The sequence below is a fragment of the Leopardus geoffroyi genome, chromosome E1, assembly GCF_018350155.1.
Source record: "Leopardus geoffroyi isolate Oge1 chromosome E1, O.geoffroyi_Oge1_pat1.0, whole genome shotgun sequence".
NCBI classification, from domain to species: Eukaryota; Metazoa; Chordata; class Mammalia; order Carnivora; family Felidae; genus Leopardus; species Leopardus geoffroyi.
The window spans coordinates 6,563,482-6,587,418 of NC_059330.1; the positions used below are offsets into that span (position 1 = coordinate 6,563,482).

General features: G+C 45.3%; 1 protein-coding gene across 5 annotated transcripts in view; it reads left to right on the forward strand.

Annotated features, from left to right (window-relative positions):
- MYOCD (myocardin) overlaps nt 1-23,937 on the forward strand; it is a 108,607-nt gene that overhangs the window by 52,467 nt on the left and 32,203 nt on the right. For 3 of the 5 annotated variants that reach the window (XM_045487407.1, XM_045487409.1, XM_045487410.1), the window contains 4 exons: nt 317-372; nt 1,826-1,901; nt 4,780-4,941; nt 23,568-23,746. In XM_045487407.1, the coding sequence (XP_045343363.1) occupies nt 317-372; nt 1,826-1,901; nt 4,780-4,941; nt 23,568-23,746 (473 nt within the window). The remainder of the gene's footprint in view (nt 1-316; nt 373-1,825; nt 1,902-4,779; nt 4,942-23,567; nt 23,747-23,937) is intronic. The other 2 variants (XM_045487408.1, XM_045487411.1) reach the window with 2 other exon arrangements.

The following is a 23,937-nucleotide window of genomic DNA, read 5'->3' on the forward strand; positions in this document are numbered from 1 at the left end:
TCTTCTGTGCCTAGTCTTCCACAGGCCCCCGTGTTTCCTCAGGATCTCGAATGCTCTGTCTCCCCCACCTCTCTTTCTATTGCACATCCTGCCTTTGCTGCTCCTCCTGTCTTCGGCCTCGGTTCCACCTGCCTCTGTATCCTGTGGCTTCTGGGAAGCTGGTATCCTCCGGTCCTCTCCTCTCCGATCGCTTATGGCCTAATAAAGGCGCTCACGCCCATACTGTGCACAGCTCCGCAAGCACACCGGCAGATACCATCTTGCTGCTTGGTGCCCTCAGCCCGCCTCTGCTCACGTCTCTGTCTTTCTGTTGCAGCACTGAAAAGCCCAACTGAATTCCATGAGCAAAGAAAACATTTGGATAGTGACAAGGTAATTTTTTGGCAAGCTGCCCTTCTTTCTGAACTTAGACTCCAGGGTATAGATCTCTGAGTGCTGAGCTTTGGCTCAAGCAGGTAGAATTTCCACAGTAAACTTAATACGTGCCCTGCCCCACATACACACACACACACACACACACACACACTGTAGGGGACCTTACTCCTGTGTACCCAAGACTGGAAATGTGATCAACCACATTTAGCTTTGAAACTATTTGTTACCTTAAAAAAAGTCTCCAGAAAAACCCAAAAACAAAAACACGTCTCCAGTCTTTCTGATGCTGGGAAGATAATTGCAAGGATGCTGTAGACGTCAGGTTTCCAAAAGCCTTTTATAGTCCTTTCTAACAATCGGATTTTTAAAAATCCAATTCAGTGATAAGATAGAGGCTGTGCGTACAGAGATGACCTACAGCGACTGCAAGGCAAAAGGCATTGAGTTTATTTCTCTTTCTTTCTGGTTTTTTGTTGTTGTTTGTTTCTTTTGGTTTTCTTTTTAACATTCAGGAGGGGGCATAATTGGCACATATGTTGTACCTTCACAGCAGATCTCTGCAAACTGAACTTATCAGTAATACAATAAATACTATTTAGCCGGCATCAGCCCCGTATGAGAAGGAAACGCAAGGGAGGTGGAGGGGCGGGGGGCGTGCCTTTGTCCTGGGATTTCTTTGTCCACCTATCCTAGCCTCACAGCTACTTTGTGGGTGGAGAAAGGAGCAGAGCTCTGTACCTCTTTAAAGTTGTGCAGGAGAGGCTGTGGTCTCTGTTCCCTGGAAAACAGCTGTCTTTGATCAGAACTGGAGTGATCTCTAAATCCCTCTCAGGGGGCAAATAGGAGATCCAATAGAGTGGCATAAAAACCCAGAACTGGAAATCAGGGCCCGAGGTCCGGGTGTGCCCTGCCAGAGTCCACACTGTCCCCACAGACAACTCCACCATCGAGAAGACTATGGGACTCAGTACATTATCTCTGGGCATCCTTCTAACTCACCGTGCTTCTGAATGGCAGCCTTTACATTTCCATGGGTCCTAAGAGAGAGGGCATACATTGTCATGTTACACTGGATGGACTCAGACTACATTTCGTCTCTAACCATAGTCAGTTTTGTGGCTGTTTTAAGAGTCCCTGGAATAGAATGGACTATAACACAGGCAGCTTAGTGTCATCTGAGCTTTATTATTATTTTATTAACACATACCTGCCCGGCCTTTGAGGGTGGACCCAGGCTTCTTACCTCTTCACTGAATTCTTCCATCCTGAAATGACCAGAGAGGCTTTTGTAAATCTTCCCACATCGAAATGGAGGAGACCGGGGAGATTTGCAGGTTCTGAGGAATGCCTTCCCCTTTCGAGAGAAATCGGGGTTCTTTTCAAGCCCAAAACTAGGCAGTTCGGCTGTCTGAGGTCCACAGTGGAACTTGTTCTTTGTTTGTGCTTGCAGACTGAAGACGCGCTGAAGCACAAGGTCAGAAACAGGCCTGACTGCGCGGACGTGGTTAATATGCACGTACTTCAAGGTGAGGCTGCACCCAAGCATGAACCCGGATGCCATCGAATGGTGGGCCATTGTGCTAGAGTCCTTTTCTTTATATGTTTGTGAAGCCCTCTTAGAAAGCATCCCCTGATCTTCCAGAGTGGTCATTTGAGTTGTTTTAGGGCCACTTAGACAGTCTGATCAGGAAGGTATAGGCTGGGCTCCAATCTCCACTGTGCCATCTCTGAGCCTGTCTCTCCCCGCCATGTGCCAGATTCCTCTAAAGCATGCCCACCCTTTAGCCAGTAACAAATCTCTAGCATGTTAACTAGACGTGCCTATCCACTAGACTGGATATATACAGTGATGCTTATTCAGGGATTACTTTAGATGTTGGAACATCGAAAACAGGGAAATGTCCAACTCTAGGGGATTGGCTGAATTAATTCTGCATCATCCGCGTGATTGAATACCTTGCAGCCACTGCAAATGAGGCTTTCAAAGAAAAATGATTTAATGAGAGAGGTCTTCCAAGATGATGTTGAGTGAAAGAGACCAGAAAACAAAACTGTATGGTCAGGTTCAGGGATGAAAACACATATGGTCAGGTTCAGGGATGAAAAAACATACGTAAATGGTATTTACAGTTTGAAGCTGTGATTAAAACAACAACAACAACAAAAAAAAAAAAAAAAAAAAAAAAAACAGCCCTGGGGCACCTGGCTGGCTCAGGGGAGCGTTTGACTCTTGATCTCAGGGTTGTGAGTTCAAGCCCCACTATGGGTGTAAAACAAAAACATACCCCTAATAATAAGTATAAATAGTTAAGAAAGACATCCACCTATTAAAAACAGAGTTTCTCAGTGCTTCCACTGTCTTTTATATACCTTTTTTTAGCATTCCCCATACTTAGGGAGGACAAGTACATAATAATACTATAATCAAAAAAGCATGAGAAATGTTACTTGCTACATCATCATGGTCTTGTCTTTTTTTAATTTTTTAATGTTTCATTTATTTTTGAGAGAGAGACAGGTAGAGTATGACCAGGGGAGGGGCAGAGAAAGAGACAGAATCTGAAGCAGGCTCCAGGCTCCGAGCTGTCAGCACAAAGCCTGATGTGGGGCTCGAACCCACGAACCGCAAGATCATGACCTGAACCAAAGTTAGAAGTTTAACCAGCTGAGCCACCCAGGCACCCCTCTTTATTTTTTAGAGTAGGCTCCAACACGAGGCCTGAACTCGCGACCCCAAAATCAAGATCTGAGCTAAGATGAAGAGTCAGACACCTAACCAACTAAGCCACCCAGATAGATGCCCCAAACTCATCACAGGCTTCAATTAAATGAAACTCTGAGCTGTCCTGGCCCCCAGTTCAGTTGCATGTCCTTGATGGTTCCCATGTGATCCTCTCAGAAATTGAGGATTAACGGCCCAGAGCACCAAGGATCTGCTAGGGTACAAAATGATCCCTCCTTCCCAAGGCTCATGGTCTAGTTCTAGAAACAGTAGTAGAAGATCAAGGGCCATGGCCATGAGTGCCAGAAGCGGTCACAGCAGAAGAGGCAGGTAAGAACAGAGGAAGTAGAGAGGCTTTGTGCTGAGACCCGAAGAGTAGGCGGCTGCTGGTAGGGAGAAGGTAGGAAGCTCTCCAGGGCGAGGAAACTAAGCAGAGGTACAAAGGTGAACCCACTAAGACATGCAGGACAGAAGGGGGAGGACCGGGGTCGCTGGAACAGTCGTTTGGGAATGGAGAATCCCCACTCACATAACAGCCAGACTGACAGACCGAAGAACATCATTCAGGGGGATGCGAGAGAGGAGTGTTTTCTGAAGATTAATCCTGCATTGATGTGTAGGACCAATCAGAAAGATCCCTGAGGCAGGGTATCCAGTGAGAAGTCCTTGCCATGACCTAAGGAAGGATTAGGGGATGTTTTGGAGAGGACTGAGGCTCGAGTGCACCTGTTCTTTGGTTTGGAGTACTGATGTAGTCTCTACCTTGCATCGGGTGCCTTGAAGATGTGGCTTCTAGACAAGATCTGACCTGTTACAACCATACAGCATCCCTAGACTGCTCCTGGATGGAGATTTCTAGATCAGCCACCAGACACTAAGCCTGGGTTAGTAGGTTGATAATAACAGAACAATAGGGCTGGAAGGCTGGTCTGTAAATATCTGCCCTTTTAAAACTGCGGAGTTGAGAGGAAAGGGACACATTTTTATGGCCTCTTAACAGTTCTACCTTACAGCAATGACCGGTTGACTAAATTCTCCTCCAAGTTCTTACACAGAAATAAGTTGGGGACTAACCAAAAGAGGAATATAGGGGTGATTTAGGTCTTCTTAGTGACCTTTGTCACCCTCAGATGATGAGAAACTGCCTGTTGGATAAATTCAGTGTTAAAGATCCCCGTTTAATTAAGTAACTGTTTCAAAGGGACTTTTTTTTTCCTTTGACAATTGACTTTGGCATTTGGATCAGGTAGTATCACAATATCACCAAATCTAAACCCCTTAAGAAGTCCTACTACTGCAAGTAATTACATTACTAGGTAATATTTGCTTCTGGCTTATCCTGTGCCAGGCAATATATAGACAGGGTGTGCATTCAAGTGCTGCAGCTTAGGGTCAGCAAGCAATGTAGATCCCATGGATTGCCTGTTCACAGAATCACCAAATCGCACATTTTTTTAAAAGAATTGTCACCAAATGCATTTCTCTAACTCTTCTGTGCCTCTCTATTTGCTTTTATTTGGAAGAATCTAGTCTTTGCTGCTAATCCATGTGAAGTGACGATGATTGCACTGGAAAATTATTAGAGCCCAATGTGGCTCAAAGTTTCACTTACAAAAGCAAAACCCCCAAACCAGAAACAATGTCGCATTCTAGAACAGATTCTTTGTGCTTCAACCCCTTAGCCTCCACTACAGAGAGGTCCATCCCAACTGCTCAGATGAAGCTGAAGAGAGCCCGACTTGCAGATGATCTCAACGAAAAGATTGCTCTCCGGCCAGGGCCACTGGAGTTGGTGGAGAAGAACATACTGCCCGTGGACTCTGCTGTGAAAGAGGCCATAAAAGGTACTTAGAACCCATGGCATGCTTCTCTTGTGTGCTCTGAGATCTGAGGGCAGCCAAGGCTCTGACCTGCCTGGGGCCTGGGGGCGGGGCCTCTCACTAGACAAGAGTCATGCCAAGGGTTGCTGTCCCAGAGTGGTCTCCAAAACCAGAGGTCCTAGGAGTGAGGACGAGATTCCCACCCACTCACCCTACAAAGGTCAGGTTGACAGCAATCAGTGTTGTCCTAGTCAAGCAGGTGGAGAACCTGAATTGACAGAACTCTCCCAACCTCTCCCCTGCAAGGTTCTATCACTTAGGAGTCACAGCCCCCTATAGCCCTCCTCTTCTAGAGGGAAGAAGACCGGTAGAGCGGAAAGGACACTGGACTGGAATCAAAAGACCTGAACTCTAAGCCCTGTTTGTTGTGTGTTGGGGCTTCCCCAGGTCCCTTCGCCTCTCTGAGATGCTGATAATGACACCAGCCTAGCCCAACTCAGAGGCTCTCAGGAGTGACGTTCAGATTATAGACGTGTGTGAAAATTCTTTGTAACAATCCTCGTGGGGGCCCCAGGGATGAAGAAGTACAAACACTTACAGAGGAAACACAAACATTAATTCTTTCATAAGCTCTATAAAATCATTGAGACCAAGTAGATGCAAACAGCCCAAGTGCACTGGGAAAACGGTGGTAGAGGAGAGAAAGGGGAACTCAGCATTCCCATAGGTGAACTTGATTTTTCTTCCAGTGATGACCACCAGGAGCTCTAAGGATTATTGATGTTTAGTAAGCAACACACATTTAAACGTTTCAGCCCACTGTCAAAAGGTGTTTGTGAAGATATTTTATCAAGCACTTAAGTTCAATGTTAAACCTGTCATCGGATGTATTATCCCCCATTCTAAAATCTTGCTGTCACCCAACCATTCAAAAGCCATGTGATTTTTGGGTTTGGAACCTGTAAATATGAAAATCTCTGCTCTGGGAGAGATGACATGGTGACCCATCAGCGCCCACCTACTGTTCCATTGTGACGTTCTCTCTTTACTCTCTCCTTCCACACTGAATATCCCATGCCTTTGAACTTGGACTAGCCAAGACCACCCAACTGGGTGCTATGTCTGTCTCTACTCTGATAAGATCTAGGACAGGAAAAAGATCTCTATGGGGCATCTCCTCATTTCTTAACATTTTCTATTCCATACATTTAAATCTATCATCGATTTTATGTGATATGGGGAAAGATCTCAATTTGCAGTTTTGGGTTTATGGTGAGATTCTATTTTTCCATGTGATTTCGTGGCAGTGGCAATTCGTGGCTATTGGCTGGGCATTTTCTCCCCTTCCTGCTTTGTTAAAGCTATTTATATAGAAAAAACTAATAATGCTAACCCTCAGTCTTTCACAATTATCTTTACCAGTTTGTCCTTTGCCTTTTGTATATTTTGCCTAGAAGCTGTTTTTATTTTCTATATAGTTAGATCTAGTAATTTTTGTGGTTTCTGAATTTATCAATTATTGGAAACATTTCTTAGCTCAGGAATCTAGAGTGATTCACCTCTGTTGTCTTCTAGCATTTATATATTTCATTTTTATATTTCAGGCCTTACGGCATAAAAAATTATTTAAGTGTGTAGTTTAAAAGACACTGCTAGTTCTGTTTTTCCACAGTTTTACTGATGTATTTTACAATGTATTTCAGTATCTATCTCACAAGTTTCTTTGCACTGGTCTGATATCTCTAATCTTTCTTGGCTTATTCTCACAAGTATATGCTGGGTGAAATTTAAAATCAGTTTAGCCTATGCCAGTTTCAGTCTTGTTAGATATTTGTTTGGGGTTGCAGTGAATTTGCTTTTTAAAATTTTTTTTAATGTTTATTTTTTTGAGAGGGAAAGAGCGAGTGGGGTAGGGGCAGAGAGAGTGGGAGACACAGAATCTGAAGTGGGTTCCAGGCTGTGAGCTGTCAGCACAGAGCCTGATGCGGGACTCAAATCCACAAACCATGAGATCATGACCTGAGCCGGAGTCAGACGCTTAACCAGTTGAGCCACCCAGGCACCTCTGTAGCAAATTTATACATTAGTTGATGGTTCCTTTTTTTTTTTTTTTTTTTTTTTTTGGAGGGAGAGAGAGAGAAAGCACAAGCGAGGAGAGCGGGGGGAGGGGGGAGAGAATCTTAAGCAGGCTCCACCATGGGGCTTGATCTCAAAACCATGAGATGGTGACCAGAGCCAAACTCAAGAGTCAGACACTCAACTGACTGAGCCACCAGCCACCCATGATGGTGCATTTTTACGTTTAAAATATATCAATTCTGGGGCGCCTGGGTGGCTCAGTCGGTTATGCAGCCGACTTCAGCTCAGGTCACGATCTCACGGTCTGTGAGTTCAAGCCCCGCGTCGGGATCTGGGCTGATGGCTCAGAGCCTGGAGCCTGTTTCCGATTCTGTGTCTCCCTCTCTCTCTGCCCCTCCCCCGTTCATGCTCTGTCTCTCTCTGTCTCAAAAATAAATAAAACGTTAAAAAAATTTAAAAAAATATATCAATTCTTCTGAGACAGAAATACAGTCTCTCTTCCCATTTCTTCAACTCCTCTATCATTTCCCTTGTAAGGTTTTTTTTTTTTTTTAAGTGAAGTCACATCAATTATTGGCACCCTATAGGAAATCTGTTAATTTTGCACGTTTCATGACCTTGAAGGGTTTCTCCATATTTCCAATAGTTGCTCCTAAAACTAATGAAAATTTGTCTCCTGCTGCATTTTTTTCCTGCCTTGGTGCACTGATCCTTGGCTGATACTTGAAAAGTAACATCAAGCTTTTATTAATGTATTATATAACTAGCATCATGTAGAACATTGTATACAGCATATTCATAACATATGTCATATCCAAATTTCATGCTTTATTTACAAATTATATATTTGTAAATTGAGTTTTATATAAATTTTAAAGTATGATATACTGTATTATGTAAACCTAATAATATTTTACTGTACATATTATGTTATATGTAAATGTATGTCATATATAAAATTATATATGTGAATTATATAAGGCACACATTTATGTTATTTCATATACAATAGACAGTATTTCACTATACAACTTAACAACTATTAATATATGACATAGTATAAAATTATTATTGGTACATTGCCAGTGCTTCAAGCAGTATTATATGGTTTTATATTATACATTATGTTTTTGTTATGTTGATGATAATATTTTTCTGTTTCTATCATAAATAGGGATTTCTTCACTCATATATCTCTTTATATGCCATTAGCCTTTGGTATAGATAGGTATTCCAAGGAAGTATTTCTGTATAAAATGGACGCTTAATTCTTAAAATGCTTTCAGGGTGCCTGGGTGGCTCAGTGGGTTAAGCATCCGACTTCGGCTCAGGTCATGATCTCACAGTTTGTGAGCTCAAGCCCCGCGCCGGGCTCTGTGCTGACAGCTCAGAGCCTGAAGCCTGCTTCGGATTCTGTGTCTCCCTCTCTCTCTGCCCCTCCCTCTCTCTTTCTCTCTCTCCCTCTCTCTCTCAAAAATAAATAAATATTAAAAAAATGTTTAATGCTTTCAACGTGCACAAAAAGACGATCACGTGGGGAATGTGGCATTGCTGTCTTTCCTAATTATCTTGCATTTCTGGGGGAAAAAAATCCCACATACAATTTTTTTCTAGAACTTTCTGGTATTTTATTTGAGATTCGCATCTCTTCGTTAGGATAACAGTAGCTGCTAAACCACAAAATTTCAGCAGCCTAACACTAGAAGTTTTATGTCTTGTTCATAAACGGTTGAGGGAGGCTTTTCCTTAACGGCAGATCTTTCAAGCACACAGGCTCCTTCCCTCTGGCGGCTTCACCCACCCCTAGAGCAGGGCTGCAAACTTTTTCTTCAAGGGCCGACAGTAAATGAGCTAAGCTATTTAAACTGTCACAACCGCTCAGCTCTCAGCGACTGCGGTGTGAAAAGAGCCATAAGCGAGAAGTCAGCAAGGGGGCATGGCTGTGTTCCAATAAAACTTTATTTACAAAAGCAGGTTCACAGGCCATAGCCTCCTCATCCTCTGTACTGAGCCAGCAAGCGGGAGGCACGAATGAAAAGGCCCACCCGCCTGTGTTACAAGCCTCCACCTGGACACCAGCATATCACGTCTGTTCCCATTTCCCTGTGAAAATAGCGCCGATGGCTCGGGAAGGTATTTTCTGGCGGAACAGTGATTTTCCAGCAATGTCTCTCTACAATGGAAGGGAGAACATAAATTTTGATGACTAGCTGGTCTTTTCTGCTACAGCGTTCACAAATAGTATTCGTCTTTGTTTTTATTTTACCCTTGTCAGGTTTAAATATCAAGACTTACACGTGCTTCACAAAATAAGTTATAATTATCTTTCCATATTTTCCCATGTTTGGAAAGCGTTTATGACCACAGTGATCAGCTCTTTGAAAACATTGCCTATTAAAGTCACGGGGGCTCAATACTTTCCTTAGGAGTAGACCTTTAACAGCTTTCATTCTGTTTTTGTACATAGTTTTTTGGGCATTTAGATTTTCTCCTTACGGTAATGTGTGCAGTTTACCTTATGCAAAAAATTCCCATCGTCCCTCTGAATTGCAGAGTTATTAGCCTAAAGTTCTGTAAAGTCTTGGCTTACAGTTATTCCAGGCTGCTCTCAACCAGGGGTTAGATGCCATTTTTCAATGCAATGTGGTCATTTGTGTGTTTTCTCCCTTCGTGAAGCAGTTCATGAATTTGTTCACAAATGTTGTTGGTTTCTGGTCTTGGATTCATTTAGTTCATTTAGTTTCGCTTCTCGTCAAGGTCACTGAGCAGGAGAATCTCCACAAGGAGGGTTGAGGATCCAGGATGTTCATCAGTTTCAAGTGCAGTGGAGACAGGTGGAGGCAGAGGGAAGGTTACACAGGGTCCCCCTATTCAGGCGAGGAGTCAGAGGGTATGAGCAGGAGCACGGTCAGTGGAAGAGGATAGAAAGCAATAAACATGAGGGCTAATAATAATAATAATAATAGAAGGGTGTGAAGCAGGAACTGAGGGGTCCACCACCCTGGTTTTTAGAGCTGGACTCTGTGACTTCGGCCACACAGCCACACACCGACTTAATCCTAAATACCTCATTTGCTCCTCTCTGAAACCCCAGCAACAATAATAGCTCTCTTGGGGTCTTTTCTCAAGTTGGACTCAGTTTGTAAATTATGTAAAGAATTAGCAAGGCATTGATAGTACATGAGGGAATTCGTCTAATTTCGGACCTCAAGGACTTTGCGCTTCAAGAAAAGAGAAGAAGAGAGCCAACTTTCCACATCAAAGTTCCTCTGAAGGGCTGGATAAAAGTCACAGTGGGAACGTGTATGCCTGTACCTAACTAGGACATCCTGGAGGTATGACTGCTTAGCGAGCCCTGAAGGGAGAGGGGCAGAGATCAGTAATAAGGATGGTGAGGTCACAAGGGCCCTTTATATTGTGTCTTGAGAGCAGGAGAGAGACTCAAACTTCTCTTGTCATTTAAGGACACCAACATAAACACTTTTCTAGTTCCCCAGCAAGGGAGAACGTAATTTAAAATAATGATGATGCCAATAATAATAAAGTGGTGGCGAGCCATTGGAAGCATTCATGGTGGAAGCCAGAGCTATGTCTGTGTGGAAACAAGGTGGAGATCCTGCCTCTAGAAAGATCCCTCTGGCTGCAGTATAGAGTGGACTTGAGAGACGTGAAATGGAGCCAGAGTGCTGTCTCCTATTAGGTGACTGTTTGGCTTGTCTGAGGAAAGTTGATGAAGGCATGAATAACAGTCATGATTGGGGGTGTGGAAAAGAGAGACTCTGAAAGACAATTGATTTTGCATGATTAGATGGTCAGTGGACTACACCAATCGAGACAAAAGGAAAGCAGAGATAACACCAAGGTTTGTTTCTCTCCTGGGCAACTGGGTAAATGGCCGCCATTTGTCAAGATGGGGACCGTGAGTAGAAGAGCAGATTTAGGGAAAGATGTGAATTCTCGTTTCAACTGTTGGATTTGAGGGGCCCACAGAAAATGGAGGGGCAAGCGACTAAGTAAGCAATGGGTTCCATCGAACTAGAATTCAGGAGAATATTGGTCTAGGACTACAGATTTGGGAGACTTGAGTGTAGATGTAAATTTAAACTAATGGTGTAGATAAGATTGCCCTTTCATTCATTTGTTTATTCACTTAATACTTACGGAGAATCTTCGGTATCAGACACTATTCTAAGGGCTTGGGACATATCAGTGAACAGAACATCCGTGCTTCAACAGAGCTTATATTCTAGTGGGGAGACATAGACAATAAACATAATGAATGATTACATATTATAATACAAGGGTGTAACTGATGTAAAAGTAGGACAGGGTTCAAGGAATCAAAAGTGCCCAGTAGAGAGTAGGTGGGAGAAAGAAAGGATGTATAAAAGGAAAAGAGGGCTAGGAGGCTCCCAGGCAGAGGGAGGGAGTCCATGAAGATGAAGGCAAGGAATGGCTACAGAAGGAGGTTGTCCAAATTGAGGAAAATCCAGCACCAGCAATGGGGAATTGACCCAGGCATCAGCCTCTTAGCAGTAATCTTTCGATGTGCATGAGAGTTTCTACGGGGGGTGATGGCACTTTGAGTAGCCCATCCGGTGGTGATGATGACCCAGCCCCCTCTTCTGCCTGTCACTTCTTGTGATCAGATCATCTCCCCACGATGAACTGGTGACTCCGGGCAGAGGTTCACTGTGGGCTCTTCTCCTGACATCTGTGTGTCGCGCCCTCTCTCCACGTGCTCTTCGAGATGTGCTTACGTTTTCCAGCTCTCCCTGCAGCTGGCTTTCTATGTGCCAAGCTCTGAGAGGAATGCTTTGTCATTGTCTTCCTCCAGGTTCTAGTGAAGACCAATCTAGAACTTCTCTCAACACAGGAAAGGGATTTTTTTTTTAATTAAAAAAATTTTTATTTTTTATTTTTTAAATAATTATTTTAAATAAATTTTTGAGAGAGAATACAAGCAGGGGAGAGACAGAGACAAAGACAGAGGATCTGAAGCAGGCTCCGCACTGTCCACAGAGAGCCCAATGCGAGGCTTGAACTCACAAACCGCGATATCGTGACCTAAGCCAAAGTCAGATGCTTAACTGACTGAGCCGCCCAGGCTCCCCTATTTTTCATTTTAGTTCCAGTATATTTAACATACGGTGTTAGTTTCAGGTGTACAATGTAGTGTTTCAACACTTCCCATCCATTATTCAGTGATCATCATGACAAGTGTGCTTTTAATCCCCATCACCTGTTTTATCCACCACCACCCCCAGCCACCTCCCCTCTGGGAACCATCAGTTTGTTCTATAGTTAAGAGTCTGTTTTTTGGTTTGTCTCTTTTTTTCCCCCTTTGTTCATTAGCTTTGTTTCTTAATTCCACATATGAGTGAAATCATACAGTATTTGTCTTTCTCTGACTTATTTCACTTAGTATTATACCCTCCAGATCCATCTATGTTGTTACAAATGGCAAGATTTCATTCATTTTTATGGCTGAGTAATATTCCATTGTACATATATGCCTCCTCTTCTTTATCCATTCGTCTATCAGTGGACACTTGGGCTGCTTCCATAATTTGCCTGTTGTAAGTAATGCTGCAGTAAACATAGGGGGGCATATATCTTTCTGAATTGGTGTTTTCATATTCTCTGGGTAAATACCTAGTGGTGTGATTACGAGATCATAAGGTAGTTCTATTTTTAAGTTTTTGAGGAAGCTCCATACTATTTTGCACAGTGGGCTGCACCAGTTTGCATTCCCACCAACAGTGCATGAAGGTTCCTTTTCCCTCCCCCCCATCCTCGCCAACACCTGTTTCGTTGTTTCTTGTGTTGTTGATTTTAGCCATTCTGACAGTTGTGAGGTGATATCTCATTGTAGTTTTGATTTGCATTTTCCTGATAGTGTATTTGATTTGCATTTTCCTGAGTAGTGATGGTGAGCATCTTTTCTTGTATCTTTGGCCATCTGGATCTCTTTTTTGGGGAAATGTCTGTTCATGTCTTCTGCCATTTTTTAATTGGATCATTGGTTTGGCATGGAGTTGTATATAAGTTCTTTATATGTTTTGGATACTAATCCTTTGTCAGATATGTCATTTGCAAATATCTTCTCCCATTCAGTAGGTTGTCTTTTGGTTTTGTTGAGTGTTTCTTTCACTGTGAAGAAGCTTTTTAGTTTGATGTAGTCCCATTTGTTTATTTTTGCTTTTATTTCCCTTTCCTCAGGAGACATATCTAGAAAAATGTTGCTATGGCTGATGTCAGAGAAATTACTACCTGTGCTCTCTCCTAGGACTTTTATGGTTTCAGGTCTCACATTTTGGTCCTTAATCCATTCTGAGTTTGCTTTTGTGTGTGGTGTACGGAAGTGGTCCAGTTTCGTTCTTTTGCACGCAGCTCTTCAGTTTTCTCAGAACCATTTGTTGAAGAGACTTTCTTCTTCCCTTTGGATATTCTTTCCTGCTTTATTGAAGATTAATTAACCATGTAAGTGTGGGTTTATTTCTGGGCTTTCTATTCTGTTCCATTGATCTATATGTATGTCTATTTTTGTACCAGTACCATACTGTTTTGATCACTACAGTTTTGTAATATAACTTGAAATCTGGGATTGTGATACCTTCAGTTTTGTTCTTCTTTTTCAAGATTGCTTTGGCTTTCTGATTTGACTTCTACGGAGGCTTGGGCCTCCTTGTGGCCACATCTGAGGAATATGTACCCAATTCCCTGTTTCCTCTTCCTAGAAAGCCACTAATCTGGGTCTGAATACCCACTTCCAACGTGTGTTGGGGAAAGGATTCCCAATCCTAACAAGCAATGCTCAGGACACCAGCTGGGCATCTGACAATTCAACACAGAACTCAGGAAACCCATTCACTTACTAGATTAGCAGTTTATTATAAAAGGGTTATAGCTCAGGAACAGTCAGATGGGGGAGATGTGGAGGACAAGCCGTGGTAGCCATGCCCCCCAAGTACATCACTCTCCCCAAATCTCCACAAGGTCATCAACCTGGGAGCTCTCCAAACCCCTTCCCTTTGGGTTTTCAATGGAGGCTTCATTATACAGTCATGATGTGATTAGATCATTGGCCATTGGTGATTGAACTCAATCTCCAGCCCCTCTCCCCTTCCTGGGGGCCAGGGGCTGACACTGAAAGTTCCAACCGTCACTTGATTAGTTCCCCAGGCCACCAGCCCCCATCCTTTGGTGAGGTTCAAAAGCCACCTTATTAACATAACAAACACCACTTTTGTGACTCTCATCACTTAGAAAGTTCCAAGGGTTTTCAGAGCTCTGTGCCAGAAAGGGGGACGGAAACCAATATAGATTTCTTATTATAAATCACCATTCACAATTATTAACAGCCACGGTCTCTCAGGACAGAATACTGAAACAAAAAAGTAGATATGGTGTTACACGGGAGTGAGGATTTATGAGAACAGAAATTACATCCTAGAGTTTAGCATGGCCTCCTTGAGCTGATGAGTGGGTCATTATTAATTAAAGATCCCTCAGTTTGAGATCCCTCAGTTTGGGTGGCTCAGTGATTTACGTGCCTGATTCTTGGTTTCAGCTCAGGTCACAATCTCATGGTTCATGGATTTGAGCCCCACATCGGGCTCTGTGCTGACAGCATGGAGCCTGCTTGAGATTCTCTCTCTTTCTCTCTCTGCCCCTCCCCTGCTTGTTCTCTTTATCTCTCTCAAAATAAATAAACTTTAAAAAAATCCCTCAGTTTGAGACCCCTAGGAGCCTGCTTGTGGCTTGTTAATTCTCTCTCTGGCCATGTAAGCCTTTCCTTCCCTTGACAGGAGGAACATTCCTTAGCTCCCATGGAAGCTGCCTATTATCCAGAGGCCTGGCTTCTGCTTGAGTGAAACTGAACCCCTGCTGGCTATCCTGTTTTTTTTCAAACAGTGGAAGGACTCTGGTTTTCAGCTCCAGTAGATGAGCCCCTTCTCCTAAAGCGTCCTCACCTTTCCCTTGGTCTGGCCCAGGCAACCCCCTGAATGCCCAAGTCACCTACTTAGCTACTTTTTTTGAAGACTTGAACCTGTATCTCAGAGAATATACAGTCTGGTTGTCAAAGATAAATTAGAGCTGGTCCAGAAGACCTCCATTTCCAGCTGTTACATTTCTAAAAGATCTATGTGGGTTGGGGCTCCTGAGTGGCTTAGTCTGTTAAGTGTCTGACTTCAGCTCAGGTCATGATCTCACGGTTCGTGGGTTCGAGCCTTGTGTTGGGCTCTGCACTGACAGTGTGGAGCCTGCTTGGGATCCTCTGTCTTCCTCTCTCTCTTCCCCTGCCTCTCTTTCTCTCTTAAAAACAAATAAACATTAATTTAAAAAAAAAAAAAAAAGATCCTACACTAGTGTTTGCTCACTCACACCCCCAAGGTGCAGACTTCATAACAAAGCAGAAACAATCCCTATTTCCTGAGAATCCAATCATTCTTCAGAGACTCTGGAAGCCCTTCCTGAACACTCTGATCATTTATTTTAAGGCGCATAGACAATAACTGTGGCCCTAAGCCAGATGGTAGACCATTTGCCTCGTCAAAAAAGAAAAAGGGTTTCTTTGGCATCGCTTTCTCCTGGACAAAATTTATCATTCCGTAATGAGAAATCATTTCTGAAGTGCACGTGATCCTGGGGGGACGGAGGCACAATGAGGCATATGTGGAAAATACCTCTTTGTGCTGCTGGCCTTGGCTGCCCATCAAAGCAGTCACGGGCATCGCTATGAGGTCTGCAGCTGTGGAGAGCTGATGTACCCCCACGAGAGAGCTCTGAAAGGGTGGGGTCCTGCAGAGGGGAAGCAAGAGACAGGACTCAAATCTCTTTACACACCTGACAATCTTCTTTGACCCTAGAGAATCAACCTCAAGTGCCAGCACAGAAGTCCTTCTGGTTGACTGTTTTCCTCCACTCATGTGGTCCCAGAATCAGAGTAGGTCTTAGAGGCTTCAGGCAAATTTCGAAGATGCCAGGAATCAAAGGAAAAGGAATCCTCATTCCTCCAAACCTCCACGGATACCCATTTCTGTAATAATGGCACCTGACCCCCTTTAAGAGCAGTGGGTTCTGTCTTTCTTGGACGATATAGTCCCTCCTCTACAGACCGTGTATTGAAAAACCTTTAGGCAAGAGCCATGTTTAAAGTTTATTTATTATAGGGGCGCCTGGGCAGCTCAGTCAGTTGAGTGTCCCTTCAGCTCAGGTCACGATCTCGCGGTTCGTGGGGTCGAGCCCCGCGTCGGGCTCTGTGCTGACAGCTCGGAGTCTGGAGCCTACTTTGGATTCTGTGTCTCCCTCTCTCTCTCTCTGCCCCTCACACTGCTCATGTTCTCTCTCTCAAAAATAAACATTAAAAGAAAAGTTTATTATTTTGGGGAGAGAGAGAGAGAGAAGAAGAAGAAGGAGGAGGAGGAGGAGGAGGGGGAGGAGGAGGAGGAGGAGGAGGAGGGGCAGAGAGGGAAAGAAAGTGGATCCCAAGCAGCCTTGCATTGTCTGTGCAGAGCCCAATGTGGGGCTCGAACTCAGGACCGCTGAGCCGAAATCAAGAGTCGGATGCTTAAAAGCGCCCCTAGGCAAGGGCCACATTTAAACCCTACCTATTAACACAGGGATCACCTTGTCCCTTAGAAAATGGATTTTCCTTCCGTGTCTTCCAACAGGGCATTAAGAGGTGGTCTGTCCGCGAATTAAAAATAGCTCTCGGGCCATGCACTGAACAGGCTTGGGAGAAGATAAGCAAACAGGTCCTTTTCCACAAGCCGCTTCGTGGTCTCCTAGCCAAAAGGTACCCAGGACTCCAGCTATCTCCCTTAATCTTGGAATCTTAAATGTTTATGCAGAGAAAGTACAACTGACTCATTCATCCAGTTGCTTCCCGGGGGACGGGGGAGGGGGGAAGCTCAGAGTCCAACATCCCCCGGGGGCCAGTGCCCAGAGCCGGCCCCTCGGGCATAGCCGGAGAATGATGTCAGGGCTTCCCAAAGTGGGTCCTTGTCACCGCACCCCCTGACGTGTGTCTCCGGGGACAATAGCCAGCACACCACACTCCAGCAACTCCCAGGGTGCCTCGTGCCCTGGGAGATTGGAGCAGAGGCCCAGGGTCACGGCACAAAGCAACAGACATGGTTATTCCAAAGACAGCCAGATAAGGTGACCTTTGTCCCCGTCCATGTGAGCCTGGCTTGAACCAGGAGGGAAGGAGTGACAGCAGCCTTTGCAGTGACTCCCAGCTCTGAAGGTCTTTGCAAAGCTGACCACAGGACAAGGTGCCTGCTGGGTGGGTCTTTTTAAATTTTTGATAATGGCCCCAACAAAAGCAGTCACAATCACTGCCAGGCTAGGAATTATTCAACACTTGCCCATCAGGGACTGGGCTCAACCATTCACATGTTGTTCTGTTGTTTTAATCCTCAAATCCTTGAGAGGTTAACTCTGCCATTTCCGTTTTAGAGGTGGGGAAACTGAGGCTCCCAGAGGTGAAATCACTTGCCAGCAGAAACGCGATAGGGATGAGAAACCACCCTTGACGGTTCGAGTCCAGAACTGAAGTTTTTACTGACCCTGCTGAGCAAACCCCACATACATCATCTCAAAAGGACGCCACTGCCTTTTGCTAGCAGAGAGTCTCTGCTGTTCAGTTTCTCCCATGAGCAGAGGCCGAGTCGAGCGTGCACATGTGTGGACGCTCCTCTTCCGTCCGGGCCGTCACAAATCCAAGCCACCAGCAGCCCTAAGACAGTGGTGATGGGGGAGGGTGGGGGGGGACAAGGCAGGGTCTTTGGGCCTGCGCCATAAGGAAGTGGTCCTCCTCACTGGCATATTCTGATCTGGCCCATGGTGCTTTTTGGAGATCAGACAGATCCAGAGTCCAGTTTGGGGCCTTAGCCATCACCTTATTGACTCCTTCAGGGTGTAAGTAACTGCCCTATATGTAGTTGCATGGATGCACGTCATCTTTGTGGATGTAAGCAGACAACCTTGTGGGGTTTTTTTTAATTTTTATTTATTTTTTAAATATTTTTAACATTTATTCATTTTGAGAGACAGAGCGTAAGTTGGGGCAGGGGGGTGGGGCAGAGAGAGAGCGGGACACAGAATCCGAAGCAAGCTCCAGGCTCTGAGCCATCAGCACAGAGCCCGATGCGGGGCTCGAACTCACGGATCATGAAATCATGACCTGAGCTGAAATCGGACGCTTAACCAACTGAGCCACCCCTTTATGAAGGCACCCCTTTATTTATTTATTTATTTTAAGAGAGAGAGAAAGCAGGGGAGAGGCAGAGAGAAAGGGAGAGAGAGAATCCCAAGCAACTCACGAACTGTGAGATCGTGACCTGAGCTGAAATCAGACACTTAACCGAGCCAACCCTTTATAAAGGCACCCCTTTATTTATTTATTTTGAGAGAGAGAGAGAGAAAGGGAGAGAGAGAATCCCAAGCAGGCTCCGCCCTGTCGGTGCAGAGCCCCACACGGGACTCGAACTCAGGAGCTGTGAGATCATGACCTGAGTCAAAATGAAGAGTCAGACACTCAACCAACTGAGTGTCTCCCCAAGGCTCCCCAAGCAGAAAAACTTCTTTAAATGATGGCTGTCACTTGATCAAGTAGACTTCTAGAAGCCGTGTCTCTCCAGGGATCGGCTCCCCAAATACTCCTCTCCCCTGGCTGGGGGATTTCTTCCTCACCCTTCCCACCACGATGCTGCTCTTTGCATAACTTCCCCTTTGCTCCCCCCATCGCGGTCAAGTGCGCCCTTCCCCCCCACCCCCCGTCTGTCGTCCTGTCCACAGCTGAGGTCATCTCAGGCTCAGCCCAACCCCACCTCCTCCAGGCATCTCCCTGGACGTCTCCACATTGCGGTCTCCGTCTGTCCAGGACAGCACTCACCGGGTGGTTTGGTCCTTGACAGATGTCTCCCGTTGTGTCCCACAGTCTTCACGGTGTCCTATCCGATTTTGCTTCTGCTTCTCTGCTTCTCCTAAAGTGTGAAGGCCGGATGGGGACAAAATAATCGGGGAACGCTCCGTGCAGCATTCCCGACTCCTTTACTCCAGACACCCGACTTGGAGACTTTTCCACATTATTCTAGTGCCTCGCTCCAAGGTCACCAAATGCCAGACGTCCAAGTGGAAAGGGCAGGCTGAGGGATGGGTGGCAAGAACAGGGCTACCACAGTCCTCCCACCCAGGAAATCGTCATAAATGCCCTCCCCAGAATGTCCCGCCTTCTCTGTCCTCACCGTCACGGTGTCACTAGGAGTCCCTCAGACCTCAAGAGCTCAAGTACAAGATGCTGTGGAACATGGAGATATCCTTAGGTCACGTGTGCTGATAAAGGAGAGACATTGGCCATTCCCCACTGGGTGTTTCCTAAAGACTTACCACCCGATGGCTTCCAGGGAGGGTGATGGCTTTTGCCACCCCTCTGCTGGTGGCTCTGAGAGTCCACACTGCAGTCCTAGCTCAGTCCCTGTGCGCACTGAACACTGTGTGCCCTCCTCCACAAAACAGTGATGAGAAAACGCACCCTTCCTCCGACTTAGCGGTTGGAAGGCCTCGCGAAAGTTGACGCTTTTTGTTACTGCGGCCACTAGTCAGCGAATGCCTGATACAAACTGCTGTTTTTATCGTTTGCTGTCACCCGGCTTGAAACAAAGTGGCATGTTGGACATAAGAAACCATCCTCTCTCTCTCTTTCTCCCTGCCCACCTCTTGTAACATCTCCACTCAATGTCAGAATACTCGGACAGCATTGTGGTTTGATGACCTTCCTCTGGCGCATGCATATTTGGGGGGGGGGGTGCTCGGTGTGGGTGCAGGAGAGATGGTGGGGGGCCCCCGGGGGTGGGGGAGGGAGACTTTGTCTCATGAAGGATCAGACCGCATGGAGAAGCTCTGTGCCCATTTAGACTGAGGAAAATGTGGAGGGAATATAATAAAACTTTCGGGTGCAGGATCCTGTTGGGCAGAAACCCTGGGTCCCCCAAGGGGCTGAACACACTCACAGGCAGGGCTCTCTGAGCTTGGAAATGGAGTCGGCTCAAGGCATGTGCCAAGCAGAGCCAGTGAAATGCTGTGATTTCTGGGGTGGAGGAGGGTCAACACCCCCCACCACCCTCCCATGTGTGTCTGGCCCTCAATGACATATGTAAGCCTTTTAACAGGGACAAAGCCTTTAATTTCTACCAATAGAAGTAGGACTTGAAAACATGTTTTAATTTTTTAACTTTTTATTTATTTTTGAGGGGGAGGGGAGGGACAGAGAGAGAGGGAGACACGGAATCCAAAGCAGGCTCCAGGCTCTAAGCTGTCAGCACAGAGCCCAACGCGGGGTTTGAACTCACAAACTGTGAGATCATGCCCTGAGCCGAAGTTGGATGCTTAACCAACTGAGCCACCCAGGTGCCCCCAGGACTTGAAGTTTCAATGACAAATGTTTGTTTGCAGAGCCCAGGGTTTGCTGTGAGAGAAGAAGGAAACGAAGGTGGTGAGCTAACTCTGGACTCTTAAAATAGGCCAGAGTCCTGAAGGGGGGTGGGGAGAGAGTGACCCCCGACCTCAAAGAGAAAAGTTGCCATTTGTCAAATACCCGGGAAAACCCCTCTCTTAGAAAACAAATGGGTCGCTGACACTAAGACCCAAAAAAGCCAGCATTTCTTTCTTGCAGGTGATATGTAGACAGCTGTTTTCTATTACTCTCTGTACTTTTTTATTTCAAAGAATTTTTTATTGCTTAAAAAAAAAAAGGACACCTCTGAAAATAGAAGTTGAGAAATTAAAGTTTCCAGTAACGCAAAGACATACTGGGTAGCTGTTACCAAAAATACATATATATATTTTTTAATTGAGGATGATCTTTGTGTGCTCCCGCGGAAAGGACTCTAAGTAACGTAGCGTGAATAAGCAAGTTTCAGAAGACCTATGTGACCGGTCCTACCAATGTGAAGTGCTTTGCATGTGTGTGTGTGCTTTGTTATACGTACAGAACTAAATCTAGAGGAGGCAGGCGATCACAAGCAGGAAGCAGAATGAATGTGTACGTGTGAATGTGGCTCGTAAGTATCCATTACGTTTACAATCATAGGAAGGCAATCATGATTTTGTCAACAAGCCTTGCAGCTGGGGATGGTCCCCAAGTCCTTCCAGGTTTTTGGAGTACCCGGGGGGGTGGGGGGGGGGAGATGGGGGTGGGGTCAGCAACTGGAATTTCCAGCCACCCTGTCCTTGTCCTGCTCTTTCCTGATTTGCCATTTGGATGTCTGAGTGAGGGTCCGTGACAGGTGCCGGCGGTGGGGGGTGATGACAAGTCCCAAACCACACGTGTTCCATTTCGTGCAGCTCCTTGCTGCCTTTGCAATCTCCGCCGTGAAAGCTCTCCTCTCTTATCTGCACAAAGCAGGAGTCAAAAGTTCTTGTCCGTGTGATTGCAGAATACCGGGCTGGGAAACTTCCTGATAATACCGAGATGATTCCTTCAGAAGAGCCGCGCCTGGGATCGGCTCCAAAGCACTCTGTGGCCTGAGCACGTTCTGTGCCGTGCAGCTGGATGATGAACCGGATGGAATTCGGCAATTTAAGAAAAAACAGGGTTGGGGGGGGGGATGTATAAAGATGTCATCATATCCCACCTGGTTTGGTAGCCCCTCTCCCCATGCTCATGAGCCTGAGCCCCTCCAAAGACCACGCAGACGGCCAAGGAAGTGACGGGTCCACAATAGACACGGAGCTAGGAGGTAGACAAAGAAAACCCAAAGAAAGAAAGAGAGAGACAGAGACAGACAGACAGACAGAAAGAAAGAGAAAGAAAGAAAGAAAAGGAAAGAAAGAAAGAAAGAGAGAAAAGGAAAGACAGAAAGAAAGAAAGAAAGAAAGAAAGAAAGAAAGAAAGAAAGAAAGAAAAGGAAAGAAAAAAGGAAAGAAAGAAAGAAAAAGAAAGAAAAGGAAAGAAAAAAGAAAAGAAAGAAAAAGAAAAGGAAAGAAAGAGAAAGAAAGAAAGAAAGAAAGAAAGAAAGAAAGAAAGAAAGAAAAAGAGAGGAAGGAAGGAAAGAGAAGAAAGAAGGAAAGAAAAAGGAAGGAAAGAAAGAGAAGGAAGGAAATAAAAAGAGAAGAAAGAAAGAAAGAAAGAAAGGGAAAGAAAGAAAAGGAAAGAAAGAAAGAAAAAGAAAGAAAAGGAAAGGAAAGAAAGAAAGAAAGAAAGAAAAAGAAAAAGAGAGGAAGGAAGGAAAGAGAGGAAAGAAGGAAAGAAAAAGGAAGGAAAGAGAATAAGGAAGGAAATAAAAAGAGAAGAAAGAAAGAAAGAAAGAAAAAGAAAGGGAAAGAAAGAAAGAAAAGGAAAGAAAGAAAGAAAGAAAGAAAGAAAGAAAGAAAGAAAAGGAAACAAAAAGAAAAGGAAAGAAAGAAAGAAAAAGAAAGAAAGAAAAGGAAAGGAAAGAAAGAAAGAAAAGAAAGAAAGGAAAGGAAAGAAAAAGAAAAGGAAAAGAAAGAAAAGAAAAAGAAAGAAAAGGAAAGGAAAGAAAGGAAGCAAAGAAAGAAAGAAAGAAAGGGACCCCACTGCAGTTTCTAAGACACGTTTGTGGCTTTTATAAATGGCAGCGCGTTCGTTGAAAGCGGCCTTGTGCCACCGGTGACCTTAGCTAATGCTGACGTTCAGGAATTTAAACTTGGGAGTGGCCCCAGCATATCCTGTTCTAAAACCTGAGGGCCATGGGCATTTTCCCACACTGCGTTCTCCTTTGGCCTCATTCTGTATCCAGTGGTCTCTTTCTTTCCATCGTCTTCCCTGATTTTGTTTCAAAAAGCTATGGGTTTCACGTAGAAAACTGCATGCGGGGCGCCTGGGTGGCCCAGCTGTCAAGCATCCGACTCTTGATTTCGGCTCATGTTGTGATGCTAGGGCCATGGGATCGAGCCCTGCGTCGGGCTCCTCACTGAGCGTGCACCCTGCTATCTCTCGCGCACTCTCTCTCTCTCTCTCTCTCTCTCCCTGTCCCTCCCCTGTGTGTGCTCTCTCACAAAAATAAATAAATAAAAACATTGTTTTAAATATGCATACGTCACACATCCTTCCCTCCAGACGCGTCACATTTATGAATGCAGGTCCCCTTGGGGCGCCTGGGTGGCGCAGTCGGTTAAGCGTCCGACTTCAGCCGGGTCACGATCTTGCGGTCCGTGAGTTCGAGCCCCGCGTCAGGCTCTGGGCTGATGGCTCAGAGCCTGGAGCCTGTGTCCGATTCTGTGTCTCCCTCTCTCTCTGCCCCTCCCCCGTTCATGCTCTGTCTCTCTCTGTCCCAAAAATAAATAAACATTGAAAAAAAAAATTTTTTTTTAATAAAATAAATAAATAAATAAATAAATAAATGCAGGTCCCCATTTGGAGTAAATGCATGAGAAACCACATCATTGAAAAACCTGTCTTCACTCTTACCTTGAACTAGAAACAGAGCAAAGGAGATAGATTCGTGCCCCTGACAGGGACGACAAGTTGAAGTGTTTCCCAAAAGCCCTGTGGTCAGCGTCTCAGCCTCTGACCCCCTTCTTGGATTTCACCCCATCAGGTAACCAGGTGAGTCTCTCCAAATCTGCAGATGCCTTTGCCTTCGAGGAGGACAGCAGCAGTGATGGGCTTTCTCCAGACCAGACTCGAAGCGAAGACCCCCAGGGCTCAGCAGGATCCCCAGCGGACACCAAAGCTTCGGAGACCCCGTTAGCAGGTCCTGCTCTGGGGGCAGTCCAGGTAAATAAACCGCACCTCAGCCCGTCGTGTCTTTGTGGTCCTCAAGGCACACTGCCACCTTTGGTTTCGCATAGAGACCCCAGACGTCCCTGGATGGCACTTCAGATGGGTGCCTCTTCTTACCCGATCCGGTTCGGGGATCGCTGTAGGGGGGGCAAAGCCTCCAGAAAACACCGAATGAGGAGCCTCTC